Raw genomic sequence first — 22,087 nt, forward strand, 5'->3', positions numbered from 1 at the left:
AAATGTTTCAATGATGAATATACATAAAAAACACACTTACAATAACAAAGCTTAATACGATCATTAAAATGAACGATGACCGCGGGTGACGTCACGTGACCACTGAAGATTCCTCACGTGGACTTTTTGACACAAAAGCTATTTTGGACTTTTAATTAATTTTAATATGTTAGTAATTTTATTTTTTAATTAGAGCGCTGTACCATCTTTTTGATATATTGTATTTTGAGATTTGGCAATTGATCCTTGGTGTTCAGCAGCTTTTCGTAAAGGGGTTGTACTGTGCTGATTTTTTCTGTATTTATAATTTGTTATACATTTTACACGTTTTTATTGTTGGCAAATTGGAATCCGCTTTTATTACTAAGGGTCAAACACAGCTGATGTAGCAATGCCTTTTGGGTCCCGTGAGCCAGCCATTCACCTAAGGTGTTCCCGTATCTGACTTATTTTGACAAGTTAATTTACAAGGAACGGGGTCGACCTCAATGGACCTTTCGGGTCCCCAAATACATGGTGGTGTGTTGCCCCTTTGGGGAGAGCCTTCTCAAAAAGTGGTCGGGTCCTCCGGTCATGGACCCCCCAGTATCCAGGTTAAACAAAGTAACCACGATCCCGGTAGAGGGGACTCCTGCATTTAAGAATCCCACGGACAGGAAGGCCGAGGCAGTGGCTCCTTCCTGGTTTCCGGTTGTGGGGTCAACCATACGACCAGTACTGGCATCCACACTTGTGTTGCGGACACTGAGTGGGCAAAACTGTTGCACTGCGAATTGGGAGAACAGCAGGCTTCTCTTGTCTGTGTGGAACTAGCAGACTAACAAGTGCAAGGCCTTAAGTTTGTTTGTGATGCGGCCCTGGATACCCTCCCCCTGTTATCCAGGGCTTCAGTGCCAGTAGTGGTGCTGAGGCGCCTGATTTGGTTGAAATGCTGGTCTGCTGACCAGGCATCCAAAAAAGCCCTGACGGATCGTCCCTTCCTTGGCAACCAGATCTTTGGAGCCTCTTTGGATGACATTATTAAGAATGCCACAAGTGGTAAGAGTACTCTACTCCCACAGGCCAGGAAGGCTAAGGAGCCAGGCCGTAGGCAAGGGCCCTCTTTTTCCGCTCACAAACGGCTTTTTCGTCAGCCTGGAGTTTCGGCTAAACGTCCCCAGCCCGACAGGACGACCACGGAAGGGCAGAAACGTCCCTGGAACCGCAAACCTGCGAACAATGACTCGGGTGGGGGGGGTCGCCTTCGGGAGTTTGCAGCCCGGTGGTCCTCTTGACTGTTTGACCAATGGGTCTGCAATCTGATTTCCTACGGCTAAGAGATTTCTTCTCTTGGCCGCAAAACGGATTCTTCCCCTCCAGCATACCTGTTCTCCCCCGGCTCGCCGGAAGGCCCCCTTGGGGGCAGTAGGGGACCTGCTGAATCACGGGGTGATTGTACCTGTTCCGGGAATAGGAACGTTTCCAGGGGTTCTACTCAAACCTGTTTGTATTTACCAAGAAGGAAAGGGGTACGTCCAATCTTGGATCTAAAAGCCCTTGATAATTTTGTGAAAGTGCAGAGGTTCAGAATAGAATCAGTTCGCTCAGTAGTCGCTGCACCCCATCAAGGGGACTCTCTGGCGTCCTTAGACATCCAGGATACGTACCTGCACATACCCATAAAGTTTCTGCGATTTCAGTCGTCGAAGCCCACTACCAGTTTGTGGCTCTCCCTTTTGGTTTGGTATCAGCCCCCCAAGTCTTTACCAAGGTATTGGCTCCTGTGTTGGCGTGGCTACGGCAACGCGGGATCGCGATCGTGGGTTACCTAGACAATCTCCTCCTGAGAGCTTTTTCCACCTCAGAGTTGGAAGAGGATGTGGCGATCACCATGCAGACCCTGCAAGAATTTGGGGGGCTTTTGAACCTAAAACAATTGGTGATAGTACCGACTCAGTATTTGGAATACCTAGGCTTGCTGCTGGACTCCATGTAAGCGAGAGTGTTTCTCGCTTCAGACAAGCTGCAGACTCGGTAAAGCTGCTAATGAACCCCAAGTGGTCGTCGCTGCACTTCTGAATGCGAGTCCTGGGACTCATGGTGGCCTCCTTTGAGCCAGTACCATATGCCCAGTCCTGCAGAAGGAGATCTTGACAAAGAGGAACAGATATCTAGGTGACCCAGTTAGTCAGGGGTCCCTGATCTGGTGGCTGAGGTCCTCGGTGCTTCAATCCGGGAAGTCGTTCCTACCTCTGAAATGGACGGTGATTGCAATGGATGCCAGCCTATTTGGCTGAGGTGGAGTGATGGGAGTTAAGTCGACTCAGGGCCTCTGGTCGATGGAGGAATCCAGGTTGCCGATCAGTCTGTTCGAACTGAGAGCGATCAGGCTATGCCTCACCACATGGTCAATGAGAACACAAGGGTGTCTGATCAGGATCCAGTCAGACAACGTCACTGCTGTGGCATATGTCAATCATCAAGAAGCTCGTCCGCCACACGGGAGGTCGCTCACATACTTCGGTGGGCAGAGCGACATGTACCGGCCCTGTCGGCCATTTACATCCCGGGTGTGGAGAACTGGCAGACGGGCTATCTAAGTCATCGGATGCTGGACCCAGGAGACTGCATCTGGAGATGTTCGGGCTACTGTGCCTGTGGTGGGGCACACCAGATGTGGATCTTCTGGCCTCCTGTCTCAATCGGAAGGTGCCGAGATTCGTGTCAGGACAAGAGATCCATGGGCAGACGCATCAGACGCGCTGGTTGCTCCAAGGGATCAGTACCATCTGATCTACGCCTTTCCTCCACTGAAACTGTTACGTGTGCTTCGCAGAGTGGAAGCCGGGGAGATCCTAGTAATACTGGTTGCCCCAGATTGGCTTCAGCATCCTTGGTATGCAGACCTAGTGCGCCTGGTGGCAGACGCTCCCTGGTGACTGCCGTTGTGGGAGGACCTTCTGTCTCAGGGTCCGGTTCTCCATTCTGCTTTACCATCGCTGGCTTTAACGGCATGGCTATTGAGAGCCAGGTGTTGAGGAATCGGGGTCTGACGGACTCTGTGATCCCAAATATGTTGAGAGCACGGAAATCTTTTTCTCGGAAGATATATCTTCGTACCTGGAAAGCCTGCATCTCCATGTGTGAGGAGAAAGGATGGCATCCACGCTCCTTTTCTATATCTAGGATCCTGCTGTTTCTTCAGCTAGGGGTGGACCAGAAATTAGCGTTAAGCACCATATAACCACTTAAGGACCGCCTCATGTATATATACGTCGTTATTTTGAAGAGGGGTATCTCAGTAACGGCAGCAGATATCCCTCTTTACAGGAGGCGGTCCTGTGTGCGATAATGGTGGTCTTCGCTGCGGGTTCGTCTCAAGATTACCGTTATCAGCGGAGGGCGCAGGAGGGGGGTGGCACCTCTCCCGCCGCCGCTTACCGGAGCCGTCAGTAGCGGCGGAGGTGATCGGGTCCTTTCTTCTGCTGGGTATAGAGACGAGTGAGTCTAAGATGGCCCCCACTCGTCTCTATACCATAAGAGGGCGGAAGCAACGTCAAAACGTCACTTTCGCCCATACCTCCTTAAAGGTATATTTTGTTCAATGTCGTTTTTTTCAAATTACATTTTATTTATTTTTTTTTATTGCATTTAAGTCCAAATATGAGATCTGAGGACTTTTTGACCATTTTTTTTTTTTTTTAAAGTGTAAATATAAGAAAAAAAAATTAAACTCGGCGTTACATTCTTTCACAATATAAAAAAAATTGGGCTAATTTTACTGTTGTCTTATTTCTTTTTTTATTCAAAAATTTAATTTTTTCCCCAAAAAAGTGCCCTTGTAAGACCACTGCACAAATACGGTGTGAAAAAAAGTATTGCAATGACCGCCATTTTATTCTCTATTGTTTTAGAAAAAAACAAAATATAATGTTTGGGGGTTCTAAGTAATTTTCTAGCAAAAAAAAAAATGTTTTAAACATGTAAACGCCAAATCTGAAAAAGAGGCCTGGTCCTTAAGTGATTAAGGACAAATATCAGCTTTGGCTGTCCTTTTTCAGCAACCCCTGGCATCTCACTCTATAGTGAGTACTTTTGCTCAAGGGGTATAACATGTAGTCCCTCCGGGGCGTCCACCGTTACCCCCATGGGATCTGAACCTGTTATTATCGGCTTTTCAGAAACCGCCATTTGAAAATATCAGTTTCCACTGTTGACTCTTTCCCAGAAAGTGGTCTTTCTAGTGGCCATCACATCGGCCAGGAGGGTTTTGGAACGGCTTTGTCCTGCAAGTTGCCCTATCTGGTTATCCAAAGGTAGTCTCGGCGTTTCACATCAATGAGGACATTGTGTTACCATCTCTGTGTCCTAAACCTACACATCCTAAGGAGGTGGTCCTTCATGCTCTGGACGTGGTTCAGGCTCTTAAGGTGTATTTGTCTGCCACTGTTCCATTCCGGAAGTCAGACTTGCTGTTTGTTTTTCGGTGGCTGGGCCAGAGAAAGGCATGGCAGTCTCATTGGCCACCATTTCCAGGTGGATCAGATAGATTGTAGTACAGGCCTACGCCTTGAAGGGGCAGGTGCCCCCCTTTCCAGTCACGGCCCACTCCTCGAGGGCAATCGAGCGTCTGTCGCTCAAGTGTGTAAGCGGCGAACTGATTATCGGTCCACACGTTTACTAAGTTCTACAAGGTAGATGTCAGTGCATCGGGTGAGTTTTGCAGGCGGTTGTATAGTTGTAATTGCATATGCAATATTTTCCTTTTTTTTCCTCCTTTTCCTTTTTTTTGGGGGGGTAAAAATGCAGTACCTTTAACCACTTCGCATCCAGGCCAATTCTGACATTTCTCTCCTACATGTAAAATTCATATTTTTTTTTTGCTAGAAATTTACATAGAATCCCCAAACATTATATATGTTTTTTTAGCAAAGACCCTAGAGAATACAATGGCGCTCGTTGCAACTTTTTATCTCGCACGGTATTTGCGCAGCAATTTTTCGAACACGTTTTTTTTTTTCAGAAAAAAACTGTTTCATGCTTAAAAAAAAAAAAAGTTAGCCCAATTTTTTTGCATAATGTGAAAGAGGAGGATACCCAACATGTCACGCTTCAAAATTGCAAACGCTCGTGGAATGGCGCCAAACTTTGTTATTTAAAAATCCCCATAGGCGACGCTTTACATTTTTTTTTTTACTGGTTACATATTTTGGGTTACAGAGAAGGTCTAGGGCTAGAATTATTGCTCTCGCTCTAACGTTCGTGGCGATACCTCACATGTCTGGTATGAACACCGTTTTCATATGTGGGCGGGACTTACGTATGCGTTCGCTTCTGTGTGCGAGCTCACGGGGATAGGGGCGCTTTAATTTTAATTTTTATTGTTAATTTTATTTTTATTTTTACACTTAAATTGATGACTTTTATTCCTATTACAAGTAATGTAAACATCCCTTGTAATAGGAATATGGCATGATCGGACATATTTACAGTAAGATATGGGGTCAATAAGACCCCATATCTCACCTCTAGGCTGGGAAGAATTAAAAAAAAAAAAAAAAAAAAGATCCTGGCTTCCTAGCCAGATCGGCGCCGTTAATTTGAATACAGCGGCCGGGCGTGACGTCATAACATCGCGCCCTGCCTCCGAACGATCATAGAGACTCCGGGGACGATCTAGTCCGCCGGAAATCTCTATGGTAACTTGCTGGGGCCGGCGGATACTGTGACCTACTCACCATTGGAAACGGTGAGTCGGTAGAAGCACTGGAGGGCGGCGGCAGGGGGGGGGCGTCCAAGTGGTTAAGTTAATGCACTGTTGCATTCGTTACCGCAGTTTTTGGTGTCGTTTGAGGACAGTGCTTCTCCGTTGAGGAGCACCCTGTTTTTTTGTGGTGGTTTTTCCACACACTCTGGTTTTTTTGTAGGTAAAGTACTAGCTCCCAAATGCCATGGTGGATGAAGTTTTATTCTGTTTTCCCACCCCTCATTTTGGCACTACTTGGGGACGTCCCAATGGTCTAAAGAGAAGAAACTGTGTCAGTCGGTGAATATAAGAGAAAATAGGATTTTTTGTATGTGCCATAACAACCCAATGGTCTAAAGAGAGAAGCTGTGCCAGTCGGTGAATTACAGAGAAAAGGATTTTACGGTGAGTACAACAAAGGATTTACCCCTCCCCCCCCCCCCCCAAAGCTGCAGGACGCTCGCTCAGGAAACCCAGCTCCTTTTTGAAAAAGGAGGAGGGGGGGTATTGCAGCGTGGGGGTGTGACTAACGCCATCAGACGCCGGCCACACGTGCAGGAAGTGTTTTGTGCACTGTGAGAGAAGCTGCTGCCTTGCGGTGGAGGGACAGAGCAGAGTGGTTGGCTGGTCAGGTTTGGTGACACAGGCATTTCCCTTTTGACAACATTGTACTGTATAGCTAGGATTAATTTATTGTACTGTACTATAGCCTTGTAAGTGTTGCATTCTTTTGCTGGTACTGCCTCTGCTTTGTGCTGTAAACTATGAGTGGCAAAGGGACCAGGAACTCTAAGGGGTCACATCAAACTAAAACCCTTTCCAAAACATTGTCATCCTCGTCTGAGTGTTGCGGCCGGTCAGATTGAGCCGTCAGGGGAAACTGTACTTGCAGTCGCTCAAGGCGCTTCAGCCCCTGAGTATGTTACACGTGAGGTGTTGTCTTCTACCACTGCTGGTTTGGAAAAGAAGCTTGATGCTATTTTATCCCTCCAGAGTGGGGTCAAACGTAGCAGATCCCCATCGAGTGATCAAGATCCCCATCGAGTGATCAAGATCATCCTTCGGAGGATCAGGATGCTGGGGATCAGGCAGATCTTCCTAAGGATTTGGAAGATACTGGTTTATCCTCTTCTAAAGGTTCTTAATACAGAAGGAGTATCACCACAAGAGAGCTTGCTTGTGCATGCTCTCACTAAGTTGATTCGTTCAACTTTTTTGCTCCCTGCAGTGCAGGCTCTTAATGATCCCATCTCTGTTAGGTTTATTAAATCCTCCTCCGTCTGGGGATGCCTTTCCTTTTTATGCATGGCAAAGAAAGCTTATGTATGCAGAATGGGAACACCCGGAAAAGCAGTTTTATCCTCTTAAGCAGCCGGTTCTTGCCAGAATGGGGGTATCGCAGGCCATTAAGGAACAGTTTGAGGAGATGCTTAAATTTCTGCCTGTTGAACAGGCCCAACAGTACACTGATTTAGCAGACGCACTGTGTTTCATAGTAGATGCTATGAGAGATGCGTCCATTCAGATCTCACGTCTTATGCTGGGACTAGTGCATTCTCGCAGAATTCTTTGGCTGAAGAGTTGGTCAGCGAAGCACCACGTAAAGCTCCTAGCCAGTTTCCCTTTTCATGATGAATGGCTATTTGGAGAAGATTTGGATAAATACCTACAGAGGATTGCCAATGGCAAAAGCTCTCTTTTACCTGTAAAGAAGAAATTCAGACATTTAAGCGGGCCTCTTCTCCTGTACCAGGGACATCAGCCTCTAGGCAGTCTCGACGGCCTCAGCCGTCAGGTTCAAGGGGAAAATCCCAGGGGCAGCACCAAGGTCAGAAGAGATCTTGGGGAAAGAAGCCCACAAAGCAGAGTGCTAAAGCTTCCTTATGAAGGGGCGCCCCGCTCGCTCTGGTGGGGGGAAGGCTCCTGAGACTTTCAAGGCTCTGGCAGGAGAAATGTCAAGACAAGTGGGTGGTTTCTGCTGTTTCTCTAGGTTACAAACTACAGTTCCTAGTTTTTCCGGCTCCCTGGTTTCTAAGATCAAGTGTTCCCAAGGATCCAGAGAAGGAGGAGGTCCTCCTAGCACTGGATCATCTGCTATCCAGAGTAGTCTTATCAGAAGTTCCCTTATAGGACGAGGGCACAGGTTTTTATTCAAACCTCTTCACGGTTCCACAGCCAAACTGGGACGTAAGACCTATTCTAGATCTCGGAGATCTCAATCCACACTTGAGCATCCGATCCTTTCGCATGGAGTCAATCCGGTCGCTTGTAGCCATCCTCCAAGGAGGGGAATTGTTGGCTTCAATCGATATCAAGGATGCCTATCTCCACATGCCAATATTTCCCGCTCACCAGAGGCTTCTGCACTTTGAAGTAGAAAATCATAATTAATTTTCTTACATCAGGGGACACAGAGCCATAGTAATAAGTATGTGGGTTATATTGGCGTATCAGATGCTGGACACTGGCACGCCTCTTAAGGCGTGAACTTCCCCCATATAACCCCTCCCATTACTGGGAGCCCTCAGGTTTTTTCGCCAGTGTCTAAGGTGTTGAGCACATGTAAGGATGTGTTGTACTGAGCTCCACGGGCAGTAATCCTTTGATGAGAGCCAGTCATCCTGACCGGATCCGTCCTGATGTCTCCGTAATGGACTAAATGAATGGTACCCGGGCCTTGTCATCCGAAGACGCAGATTGGTGGTTTTGATCTATTTGAATGCCAGCCAGCTGCCTCTTTTTCTTAAAACAAAAAAAAAGTTTTTTGGGCAGATTGCGGCCGCTCGTCAGGCGGAAGATTTACCCCCACCCCCTGCCGCCCGCCATGATTGCAGCACTCACACACTTCTCTGTTGAAAGAGGAAGGGGGGCCGTTTTTGCGCAGGGGTGGGGCTAAACAGTGTCAGACGCCGGCCACACATGGAGGAAGTAATTTAAGCTATACAGGAAAATCTGCAGTCTGGTGGTGGAGGGATAGAGCAGAGTGGTTGCTGGTCAGGTTTGTTGATACAGGCAATCCCACGTTTGTTGACAACATTGTACTGTATAGCTAGGGCTAATAGCTTTTGTACTGTACTATAGCCTAGCAAGTGTAACATTCTTTTGCTGGTACTGCCTCTGCTTTGTACTGTAAGCTATGAGTGACAAAGGGACCAGGAAATCCTCTAAGGGTTCAACAAGCTAAAAACCCTTCCAAAAAAATGTCTTCCTCCTCTGAGAGGTAAAAAAAAAAATTACGGCCAGGCAGATGAGCCGTCAAGGGTAGAACACTTCTGTCCCTGTGTATTTCATACAAACAGGTTTTTTCTTCTATCAATTAAAAGATTATTGCTATGATGTCTTTCCATAGTAGGACTAAACCTAGTAGATTCCCATCTTGTCCTCTGGGCCCTTTTGTTGAGGTGCAGGAGGCTGGGGATCAAGTAGCTCTTCCCAAATATTGGAAGATACTTATTTTTCCTCTTCGGAGGATCCTAACAGGGAGGGAGTAGCCGCACAAGTCAGGTGTTTGTCTACTCCCTTACTTAACCCTTTTGTTGCCTGCAGCACAGGCTCTTGAGTTATCTACCTCTAAAAGGGTTCATTTGAACCTCCCCAGGGGATGTTTTTCCTTTTCATGCATAGCTATGTATTCTGAATGGGAACATTTCTATGAAAGAAATGGGGGGTTCCAGCTATTAAATTAATGCTGCAATCACCTCAGTGAGCAGAGTCTCACATGTCCAGTGGATAATGCACTGATGTTAAAGGATCCAGCAAGTTAAGGTTGGATTTTCCTTTTAAAGACAAAATGTCTCTTGCAGTTTTGGCTGCAATTGGAGTAGCTCAGTCCATTAACCCTTTAACGTCTGCTCCACTATTTTGGTGGAGCACATTTGGAGTCACACCAATGCATTGGAAAGGGGTTAAGGAACAGGTGTGAGATACCTGAAAGTTCTGCCTGATCAGCAGTCCCGACAAGGGGCTGGTGTATTTGATGCACTTTCTCACAGATGCTATGAAGGACTCGATCGTTTGAGCCCTATGGCTTATACTTGGACTAGTGCATTTTTGCAGAGGTCCGTGGCTGAAATATTGATCAGCCGAAGCACCAGGTGAAAAACCCTTAGCCAGTCTGTGTCCCTTCCTGGGGTACGACTATTTAGAGTGGATAAGTACATCCAAAAGGTTTAAAGCTCTCTTGACCAGTAAAAGGAGGTTCAAACAGTTCTCCTTTAATCGTGCAGCCTCTCCTATGCCTGGGGTACCTGCCTTTAGGCAGTCTCGACAGTCTCAGTCATCAGGTTCAGGAGAAAGTTCCCAGGGACAGCACCAGGATCTTGGGGGCAGAAAGCCCATAAAGCAGAATGCTAAGGCCTTCTCATGAAGGAGCACCCACACTCGTTTGGGTGAGGGGAAAAGGTCCTGCGATTCTCAGTCTGGCAGGAACAATGTTAAGAGCAGAGGGATTTCTGCAATCTTTTTCTCTAGGTTACATCTAGAGGTTCAAGAGCCCGGATGGCCCAGTCAGCTTTCGATCTGAGGGTCCAGGGTTCGGGTCCTGTTTGGGTGCTGCCTGTTGGGTCCTTGGGGCTGCTGATGAGGCAGCCTTTATGCCAGAGTGTACATCTCCTCAAAGAATTCTAAGGTTCCAGAGGGAAAAAAAAAGAGAAGTGTCTCTTTCTGGCCTCTGGATCAGCTGTTATCCCAGTCTTTGATATCAGAGATTCCCTTAGTGGAACAGGGGATTTTTGGCTCAAACCTTTTTAAGGTTTCCCAGAGCCAAACAGAGGTAAGACCCATTCTAGATCTCGGAGATCTGAATCGGCACTTAAACATCCGATCCTTTCTTAATTCAATTAGCTGTGTCCATCCTGCAAGGAGGGTAGTTGCATATCTCCATTTGCCAAAGTTTCCCGCTTACCAGAAATTTCTGTGGTTTGAAATATAAAATTATTTTTTCAATCATGGCACTGCCATTCGGCTTAACCACAGCACTACGAGTGTTCTGAAAGATTCTGGCACCTCCTTTAGCCAGGTTAAGGGCTCAGGGCATAGCAGTCCGAGCCTATTAGAAGATCTACTTTTAATAGATCATTCAGTCTCACGTCTAAAACCAAAGTCTGATCTCAGCTGTAGATATCTAAAATCTCTTGGTTGGATTCTCAGACTAGGAAGATTCTCCTTAAAACCATCAAGGAGGTTACTTGGGGGCTGGTTCTAGATACCCTACGGAAGAAGGTATTCTTACCCCAGACATGAATCAGTTCCGTTGTAGGACTAATTCAACTTATCAGGATAAAGGAAAATTCCTTCATTCGGCTGTAGGAGATTTTTAGGGGAAATGGCAGGATTCCTGCATATGAGATCTGAAATGAAGTTGCCCTTGAGTTTTATCAAGAGCCAGATCCAGGCCGTGTCGATGTATTTTCCTATGGACTCTTGCTTCCCACTCTTGGTGTGTAGCTTATTCAGGGGGTAACACGGTTTATCCCCCTATCAAGGCACCTTTAAATCCTTAGGATTTAACCCCTAACCGCCAAGCGTACACAGATGTGCGTACTCAGCTTCCGGGGGTTATACCGGGATGATGCCCGCACCTGCAGGCATCATCCCAGTACAGTTTTTTTACAGCGGGTGATTGGCTATCCAGCCATAACAACCAATGCGCCCCCCCCCCGCCGCTGTTACCATTTGCTCGCTGTTACTGTTTGCTCGCGAAGCAAAGAAAACGCGTACGGAAGTCGCGCCCGCATATATAAACGGTGTTCAAATCACACATGTGAGGTATCGCCGCGATCGTCAGAGCGAGAGCTATAATTCTAGCACTAGACCTCCTCTGATGACCATAAAAATTTTTTAAAGCGTCGCCTATTGAGATTTTTAGGCACCATACTTTGTCGTCATTGCATGACTGCGTACAATTATAAAGTGTGTGACATGTTTGTTATCTACTTGGCGTACCATTATCTTTCACATTATGCAACAAAATTGGGCTAATTTTACTGTTTCGTTTTTTTTTTAAATTCATGAAAGTGTCCCTTTTCCCAAAAAGTTGCGTTTAAAACACCACTGCGCAAATACCGTGTGACATAAAATATTGCAGCAATCGCAGTTTTATTCTCTAGAGTCTCTGCTAAAAAATATATATATATAATTGTGACAGTGGGGTCACTTTGGACACAGGGTGAATAAAAGAAACCCCCGATATGGTCTGTGATAGCCATATTCAAGGCTGTATAATACATTGTGTATAAATTGGATGTATACTGTATGTGGGGGTAAAGTGTCATTGCTGTGAGGAATTAAGTTGTTTTGCATTTCTATTGTTCATTTAAGTCTATCCTTGTGTGTATTGTAAAGTGCCAGACAGACTGGCTGCTAACCCTTTGTGAAAAGATGTGTATTGGGTGGGATCGTTTGAAGCCTAGCAGACGTCTTGGGATGTGTGGGTGGAGCTGGGCTCTTGTTCATGTTAAAGCATGTGCCTTGAATTGTGTATAAAAATACAATGTTGGTTTTTAATAAAGTCATTCCTACTACAGAAGGGACAGAGTGTGTCTCGTCTCTTTGCCAGAGGGGTCGGCTCCTATAGGAAAGGGTCGTTTAGCTGTGGATATTGGCAGCGAGTGGATGTGTGTCCAGAAGAGGGAACATCGTAAACGACGTTAACCCCCTTTATATTAGGGGAGCCGTTACAATAATGTTTGGGGGTGCCAAGTAATTTTCTAGCAAAAAATATGGATTTTAACTTGTAAACACCAAATGCCAAAAATAGGCTTAGTCATGAAAGGGTTAAAATTAGTCTTTTCGACTTTGCTGAATCAGCCATTTGAACCTCACGAGAAATTCTCTTGGTTCTTTGACAAGAAAGATAATATTTTTTGCTTACCATTTCTTCTGCTATAAGAGTATTGGAACTAACGGTTCTGTCTTGTAAGAGCCATATTTCATCATGCATAAGGATGAGGTGGTTTGATGTCCTCATCCTGAATTCTTACCAAAAGTGGTAACAGGTTTTCATTTAAACCAAGATATTATGCCTTCTTTCTCCCCAGAAGCCTTAATCTGGGGAAGAGAAAGCACTTCAATCTCTTGATGTACTAAGAGCGATCAGAATCTATTTAAAGGTGACCGCTCAGGTTTGCAAAACACAGGTTTTGTTTGTACTGCCAGAGGGTCCAAGATATGGACAGGCAGCGTCAAAATCCACTATTTTCCGAATGGGTTTGTCAAGTGATCAAGCTTCAGCTTAAAGAAGAAAATTCTTCCTTCTCATATTAAGAGCACACTCATCCAGGGCGATTTAGTGCCTCTTGGGTGGTGCATCATCAGGCCTGTATGGCTCAGATCTGTAAGACTGCAACTTGGTCTTCGGTGCAGACGTTTATCTGATTTTATTAAATCGATATTAAAGGTCATGAGGATATTGCCTTTGGGCACAGCATACACTGCAGGCTGCAGTATGAGTTCTCTGGCCTCCTGTTTCCTTGATTCTGTCCGTCCCCCCCCCCCCCCCCTTCAGTTGCCATTGCTATGGGGCATCCCACATAGTTATTACTATGGCTCTGTGTCCCCTGATGTAAGAAAAGAAAGTAGTATTTTTAAAATGGCTTACCTGTAAAATCCTGTTCTTTGATGTACATCAGGGGACACAGTGGTCCCTCCCTTCTTCTTATACACTTTGATTGCTTGGTTGCAAAACTGAGGACTCCCAGTAATGGGAGGGGTTATATGGGGGAAGTTTACCCTTAAGGGGCGTGCCAGTGTCCAGCACCTGATACGCCGATATAACCCACATAGTTGTTACTATGGCTCTGTGTCCCCTGATGTACATCAAAGAAAAGGATTTTACAGGTAAGCTTTTTTGAAAATCCTATTTTTCAGTTTGTGGGTCTGCCATTTGGTCTAGCCACAGCTCCACGGTGTTCTCAAAGATTCTGGCTCCTGCTTTAGCCAGATTAAGGGCTCAGGGCATAACGGTCCGAGCCTACTTGGACGATCTACTTTTAGTAGATCATTCGGTTTCAGGGTTAGACCAGTCTGGTGACAACGGTAAGCTACCTGGAATCTAGGCTGGGTTCTCAACCTAGAAAAATCCTCCTTGAAACCATCAAGGAGAGTACAGTACCTGGATCTAATCATAGATACCAGGCAGAGAAAGGTATTTTTACCTCAAAAGAGAATCAGTTCCATTGTAGAACTAACCCATCTCATCAGGGCAAAGAAAAAGCCTTCCATTCAGTTGTGCAGGAGACTTTTGGGAAAGATGGTGGCCTCCTTCGAGGCCATCCCTTACGCACAGTTTCATCCAAGATTGCTACAAAGCGCAATCCTGTCAGCCTGGAACAAGAAGATTCAGACCTTAGATTTTCCAATTCAGCTGATTCCGACGTACGTCAGAGACTAAATTGGTGGTTAATATCCAGCAACCTTCAAAAAGGAAGGTCGTTTCAACCAGCCACCATGAAAGTAGTGACCACGGATGCCAGTCTTCTAGGCTGTGGAGCGGTCATGGAAGAGGATTCTGTGCAGGGGAAGTGGTCCAGGTTGGAAAGCACCTTACCTATCAACGTTTTGGAAATTCGGGCAATCTGTCTGGCTCTATGAGCCTGGACGGTCAGACTGAGGGGCTGTCCTGTCAGGATTCAGTCTGACAATGCCACGGTTGTGGCTTACATCAATCACCAGGGGGGCACGAGGAATCGTGCAGCCCAGAGAGAGGTGAATCACGTTCTGTCTTGGGCAGAACACAACGTTCCTTGCATTTTGACAATATTCATTGCTGGGATAGAGAATTGGTAGGCGGACTACTTGAGCCGCCAACAATTATTTCCAGGAGAATGGTCTCTACACCCCAACATCTTCCTTGCGATATGTCAGAGATTGGGTACTCCGGACGTGGACCTGTTCGCGTCCAGATTCAACAACAAGGTCGACAACTTTGTGTCAAGGACAAGGGATCCGCTAGCTCGCCGAACAGACGCATTAGTCTTCCCGTGTGATCAGTTTTCTCTGATCTGTGCATTTCCTCCAGTTCGGCTTCTTGCGCGCCTTCTTCGCAGGATCAGGCAGGAATAAAATGAGGTGATTCTAGTGGCCCAGAAGGCCTTGGTTTGCCGAGATCATAAAGATGGCAGTAGGAGTTCGCTGGACTCTGCCATTTTCGGCCAGACCTTCTCGCGCAGGGTCTAGCATTCCATTCTACCTTACAGGCGTTAAATTTAACGGTCTGGCTTTTGAGACCCACATTCTAAGGGATCGTGGGTTGTCTCTTTCAGTTGTATCAATTGATTAATGCCATGAAGCCGGCTTCCAGGATCATTAACTGTAGCGTCTGTAGAGCATATGTTTCCTGGTGCGGATCCAGGGGTTGGCACCCCAGGAAATATGTCATACGTAGAATCCTTGATTTCTTGCAGATGGGATTAGAGATGAATCTGGCCTTGAATACTATCAAGGGCCAGATCTCGGCCTTGTCAGTATTCTTTCAACGGCCTTTAGCTTCTCACTCCTTAGTGCGTAACTTTATTCAGGGGATAACACTGGCCAATCCTCCTATCAAGGCACCTCTAAATCCTTGGGATTTGAATTTGGTCTTGTCACCTTTGCAGAAGCAGCCTTTTGAACCCTTACGTGAAATTCCCTTGGTTATTTTGACTAGAAAGATAGTCTTTCTGGTTGCCATTTCTTCTGCCAGAAGAGTATCTGAACTACCGACTCTATCTTGTAAGGGGCCATATCTGATCATGCATAAGGATAAGGTGGTGTTGCGTCCTCATTCTGAATTCCTGCCAAAGGTGGTGACAGGTTTTCACTTAAACCAAGATATTGTTCTTCCTTCATTCTTCCCAGAGCCTCTATCTAGGGAAGAGAGGGTGCTACATTCCCTTGATGTAGTAAGATCGGTCAGAGTGTACTTAAGGGGCGACCGCTCAGGTTTATAAGACAGATATTTTGTTTGTTCTGCCGGATGGTCCAAAGAGGACAGACAGCGTCTAGATCCACTGTTTCCAAGTGGATTCATCAAGTCATTATTCAGGCTTATGGTTTGAAAAAGAAGATTCCTCCTTTTCATGTTAAGGCACACTCAATCAGAGCGATTAGTACCTCTTGGGCGGTGCATCATCAGGCCTCTGTGGCTCAGATCTGTAAGGCCGCGACGTGGTCTTCAGTTCATACATTTACCAGATTTTATCAAATCGATGTTAAGGGTCATGAGGATACTGTCTTTGGGTACAGTGTGCTGCAGTATGAGTCCTCTGACTTTTCTTTTTTGTTGTGTCTCCCCCCTTTCTGTTGCCATTGCTATGGGACTTCACTTGTAGTAAGAAAAGAAAATAGTATTTTTAAAACGGCTTACCTGTAAAATCCTTTTCTTTGATGTACATCAGGGGACACAGGTCCCTGCCTTCTTATACACTTATATTGCTTGGCTACAAAACTGAGGACTCCCAGTAGGGAGGGTTATATGGGGGAAGTTCATGCCTTAAGGGGCGTGCCAGTGTCCAGCACCTGATACGCTGATATAACCATATGGTAATTACTACGGCTGTGTCCCCTGATGTACATCAAAGAAAACGATTGTACGGGTAATCTGTTTTAAAATTCCTTTTTTTTTTTTTTTTTTTTTTTTAGCATTTATTGATTTTGGATTGTATTATTTTGATCTCATATGCTAGTTTTTGTATAGTAGAACCCCGTTAGGTAATTTCAGTCATAGATATAAATTTTTTCATTCAACAACCAATACACTTTTACTTTTTAAAGGATTAGCGCCATTTCTACACTATTTTTCTTTATTCTTCTTGCTCTGTTTTTTTGGGTGGTAGCAAATTGTAGAGGCAGCTTCTCCCCTCTAGCAATAATCTTATTTTATATTTTCCGTGGTGCAGTATCACATACCATTTTCAATTATATGTACTTGATGGCCTTGTCTTTTAAGTCGTCATTTCCAAAAACTGATCTTCATTTTTTTATAAACTAACAAATTTTATTATAATCGCAGTTGTGGATACTGTTTGAAACAAGCCACGTAACCTCATTTTTGATTTGACAATACTGATAAATAGCATGACATTTTAAAGCTATGAATCTTTAGGTAGAGGTACACCCATATGAGTATTGTAATGTGTTTCTAGGGTTATTCAGTTGGAGCGGACACAGAAGAGCAAGTCATTGTAAGGGCAGCAGAATTTCATAAAGCTTGGATGCTGCAGAAGGAGGAGTCTGGAATAATGGAACTACTTTACCTCTTTTTCTGCAAAGTAAGTATCTTTGTGTATGTTTCCAGGGTCTCTTGGCTAATTGCAATTGCCAACATGGTGCAAAATCAAAAGATGGTATTTGTGAAGTTTAATAATACATGGTAGTGATTCTTTGAAAATAGACAAGTATGCTTGTGTCTGTGTTTAATCTGTTCCTGTATTACTACGATAGGGACAGTGGTTCAGTTAAATTTTAAGTTAGGGGTGCACCGAATGGGTTTTTTGGTGCCAAAACCGATACCGAAAATGAAAAATACACTAGGCCGAAAACCGATACCGAAACAGCACCGATACCGAAAATGACTGTTTTTAAAAAATATTTTTATACAGGAGGTGGTCAGAGACTGGGGACATGGTACAGGAGGTGGTCAGAGACTGGGGACATGGTACAGGAGGTGGTCAGAGACTGGGGACATGGTACAGGAGGTGGTCAGAGACTGGGGACATGGTACAGGAGGTGGTCAGAGACTGGGTACATGGTACAGGAGGTGGTCAGAGACTGGGGACATGGTACAGGAGGTGGTCAGAGACTGGCGACATGGTACAGGAGATGGTCAGAGACTGGGGACATGGTACAGGAGATGGTCAGAAAAAGGAGATACGGTACAGGAGATGGTCAGACTGGGGACACGGTACAGGAGATGGTCAGACTGGGGACACGGTACAGGAGATGGTCAGACTGGGGACACGGTACAGGAGATGGTCAGACTGGGGACACGGTACAGGAGATGGTCAGACTGGGGACACGGTACAGGAGATGGTCAGACTGGGGACACGGTACAGGAGATGGTCAGACTGGGGACACGGTACAGGAGATGGTCAGACTGGGGACACGGTACAGGAGATGGTCAGACTGGGGACACGGTACAGGAGATGGTCAGACTGGGGACACGGTACAGGAGATGGTCAGACTGGGGACACGGTACAGGAGATGGTCAGACTGGGGACACGGTACAGGAGATGGTCAGACTGGGGACACGGTACAGGAGATGGTCAGACTGGGGACACGGTACAGGAGATGGTCAGACTGGGGACACGGTACATGAGATGGTCAGACTGGGGACACGGTACATGAGATGGTCAGACTGGGGACACGGTACATGAGATGGTCAGACTGGGGACGCGGTACAGGAGATGGTCAGACTGGGGACGCGGTACAGGAGATGGTCAGACTGGGGACGTGGTACAGGAGATGGTCAGACTGGGGACGTGGTACAGGAGATGGTCAGACTGGGGACGTGGTACAGGAGATGGTCAGACTGGGGACGTGGTACAGGAGATGGTCAGACTGGGGACGTGGTACAGGAGATGGTCAGACTGGGGACGTGGTACAGGAGATGGTCAGACTGGGGACGTGGTACAGGAGATGGTCAGACTGGGGACGTGGTACAGGAGATGGTCAGACTGGGGACGTGGTACAGGAGATGGTCAGACTGGGGACGTGGTACAGGAGATGGTCAGACTGGGGACGTGGTACAGGAGATGGTCAGACTGGGGACGTGGTACAGGAGATGGTCAGACTGGGGACGTGGTACAGGAGATGGTCAGACTGGGGACGTGGTACAGGAGATGGTCAGACTGGGGACGTGGTACAGGAGATGGTCAGACTGGGGACGTGGTACAGGAGATGGTCAGACTGGGGACGTGGTACAGGAGATGGTCAGACTGGGGACGTGGTACAGGAGATGGTCAGACTGGGGACGTGGTACAGGAGATGGTCAGACTGGGGACGTGGTACAGGAGATGGTCAGACTGGGGACGTGGTACAGGAGATGGTCAGACTGGGGACGTGGTACAGGAGATGGTCAGACTGGGGACGTGGTACAGGAGATGGTCAGACTGGGGACGTGGTACAGGAGATGGTCAGACTGGGGACGTGGTACAGGAGATGGTCAGACTGGGGACGTGGTACAGGAGATGGTCAGACTGGGGACGTGGTACAGGAGATGGTCAGACTGGGGACGTGGTACAGGAGATGGTCAGACTGGGGACGTGGTACAGGAGATGGTCAGACTGGGGACGTGGTACAGGAGATGGTCAGACTGGGGACGTGGTACAGGAGATGGTCAGACTGGGGACGTGGTACAGGAGATGGTCAGACTGGGGACGTGGTACAGGAGATGGTCAGACTGGGGACGTGGTACAGGAGATGGTCAGACTGGGGACGTGGTACAGGAGATGGTCAGACTGGGGACGTGGTACAGGAGATGGTCAGACTGGGGACGTGGTACAGGAGATGGTCAGACTGGGGACGTGGTACAGGAGATGGTCAGACTGGGGACGTGGTACAGGAGATGGTCAGACTGGGGACGTGGTACAGGAGATGGTCAGACTGGGGACGTGGTACAGGAGATGGTCAGACTGGGGACATGGTACAGAAGATGGTCAGATAACATGGTACAGGAGGCATCCCCCATTGCAGGCCAGTGTGCCTGTGCCCCATTGCAGCCAGTGTGCCATTTTGCAGCCAATGTGCCGCATTTTGCAGCCTGTGTGCCGCATTTTTTGCAGCCAGTGTGCCGCATTTTTTGCAGCCAGTGTGCCGCATTTTTTGCAGCCAGTGTGCCGCATTTTTTGCAGCCAGTGTGCCGCATTTTTTGCAGCCAGTGTGCCCCATTTTGCAGCCAGTGTGCCCCATTTTGCAGCCAGTGTGCCCCATTTTGCAGCCAGTGTGCCCCATTTTGCAGCCAGTGTGCCCCATTTTGCAGCCAGTGTGCCCCATTTTGCAGCCAGTGTGCCCCATTTTGCAGCCAGTGTGCCCCATTTTGCAGCCTGTGTGCCCCATTTTGCAGCCTGTGTGCCCCATTTTGCAGCCTGTGTGTCCCATTGCAGCCTGTGTGCCATTTTGCAGCCAGCCTGTGCAGGGAAGAGAGCCGCCTCCGTCGCCTGTTTGATCACAGCGCCGGGAACATCACAGCTTTCATTTCAATAGCTGTGTGTTCCCGGCCGCGCGCCGTCACAGCCCCTCCCCCTTGTCCGGGCACTTTGATAGACAGATCATCCATCCAATCCTGCGGATGATCTGTCTATCTAAGTTCCCGACAAGGGGGAGGGGCTGTGTGTGACGGCGCGGCCGGGAATCCACAGCTATTGAAATGAAAGCTGTGATGTTCCCGGCGCTGTGATCAAACAGGCGGCGGAGGCGGCTCTCCTGCGCTATGCACCCCCCATGATGGGCGTCACCAGGGGCACGGGCGGAGCCCCACCCAGGCCACACCCCATTTTCGGCTCCATTATCGGTTGTTTTTCTCTTTCGGCAAATTGCCGAAAAGGGCATTTTCGGCCGATATGTTTCGGCGGCCGAAATTTCGGTGCATCACTAGAAATAACATAAATATATGGTCTGGAGAATCCCACGGGCTATGAGGCTCGGGTGCCCAGTACATCTGGTAAATTACTTTTCTGATCTTTCTATCATTTCCATTGGTTTCTTAGTCTTTCTGCTTGGCTATTGCATCCAAGGTTGTTATCCAAATCCTCCAGTTTTACTGCTGCATAAATTACTAACCTGAAATGTGCATCTTCTAAATAAAGTTTGAAGGTGCAGTAAGTAGACTGCAGGGGTCTGTCATATTTAACCGTATCATAAGTTGATGCAGTTTGGTTTTGTTCTCTCTTTGCAGTCTGATCCTATGGTATATTTAATGGTTCCCTATTATGCTGGCAAGAGCCTTGGCACTGTCCAAACATGTAATCCTTTGAATTCATATGTAAGTATATTTGTAGTACTGTCTTCATATGGTATAACTACCCTGTCCATCTTTAGCAGGGCTAAATGTACAACTGTGCAAGTCCTGCCCGCAGAACTGCTTTGTTGCACAAGTATTCAATGTTGGCAGGTGCATAGTAGTCCTTAATCGGAAATTTGTGTTTTATGAGATCTACCATTCAGTGGTATTATTCCTGATCAGAACCTACCGTTTCCATTAAATACATGGATGGTGAAACGATTACTTTTTTGTGGAGAAATTAGATGTAGAAAAAGGAAAACATGCAGACGAATTGATACTTTTTAGTGGATAGTGTTTTTAAATATTACCTATATGTATTTATTTTTGCCTAATACTGTACATCATATTTATTTTTTAACTACATCTGTGGGAAATGGGTATTGATATTCTGCCATGTTACCAAATCTCCATGTTTTCCTATTTCAAATACTTTCACTATTTTCACATGCTCCTTATCAGTTAGATATTTATAAATATAACCATACAAACTATAAGTAAACCTAGGGAGTGCTATGTCGCATTTAATAGGGCTGCCGTGTCCTATTTATAGGACATCAGCAGTTTGTCATTTAGGAGTACTCCCAACATCCTAGTCACTCTTGCAATATTGTCAAAAGAATAAGATGAAGGTTAATAACTGTGTTGGGATCAGTTGATGAAGAAAGAGAAGTTCAGTTGTTAGGCAGAGGTGGGATAGGTTTCACTGCATATCTAATCCTTAGACTGTTGGGCTATGCACCACCAGATAATTGTACACTGACAAATAGCAAAGCTTGGCACCTCCCAACATAACCCATATCACTGCTAGCACTGCCAGTTTTTTCTAGTCAAAGAAAATAGGAGGGCGCCAACCCCAACTCAAAATGTGCCTATTAAAGGGGTTGTAAAGTTTAGTTTTTTTTATTTTCTAAATGGGTTCCTTTAAGCTAGTGCATTGTTGGTTCACGTACCTTTTCCTTCGATTTCCCATCTAAATGCTTTTTACTTTGTCTGAATTTCTCACATCCTGTTTCTCCTCAGTAAACTTCACACCATCATCCAAGCGGTGTTTAGTCAGCCAGAACATCTTACTGAGGAGGAACAGGAAGTGAGAAATTCAGACAAAGAAAACAAAGAAAAAAAAACATTTAGAAGGGAAATTTTTTATTTAAAAAAAAAAAAGAACCTTTACCATCCCTTTAAACTTATTCAGACATCTGCCCCTTTAAGTGACCAATAACACAAGTATATGAACACAAACCGAAGTAGACGCTAGCCTTGTGAAAGATAAGCGAGATCACAAAACACATGCGACCAAGTATAAAAATGTGCCAAAAAAATAATATAGATAGCCAATCAGTGTCCATAAAAATTGTGACACAATCTTTAAATCACTGTGCTTTATC

At 46.3% G+C, this 22,087-nt stretch overlaps 1 protein-coding gene across 1 annotated transcript in view; it reads left to right on the top strand.

The window, feature by feature from the left end:
- Positions 1 to 22,087, top strand: part of STK31 (serine/threonine kinase 31) — a 661,901-nt gene that overhangs the window by 575,613 nt on the left and 64,201 nt on the right. The window contains exons 19-20 of the mRNA XM_077491295.1: positions 16,846 to 16,971; positions 20,595 to 20,681. Of these exons, the coding sequence (XP_077347421.1) occupies positions 16,846 to 16,971; positions 20,595 to 20,681 (213 nt within the window). The remainder of the gene's footprint in view (positions 1 to 16,845; positions 16,972 to 20,594; positions 20,682 to 22,087) is intronic.

This window comes from Lithobates pipiens, unplaced genomic scaffold (genome assembly GCF_037356315.1).
Source record: "Lithobates pipiens isolate NorthernLeopardFrog02 unplaced genomic scaffold, aLitPip1_a1.2 Scaffold_19, whole genome shotgun sequence".
Lineage (NCBI taxonomy): Eukaryota > Metazoa > Chordata > Amphibia > Anura > Ranidae > Lithobates > Lithobates pipiens.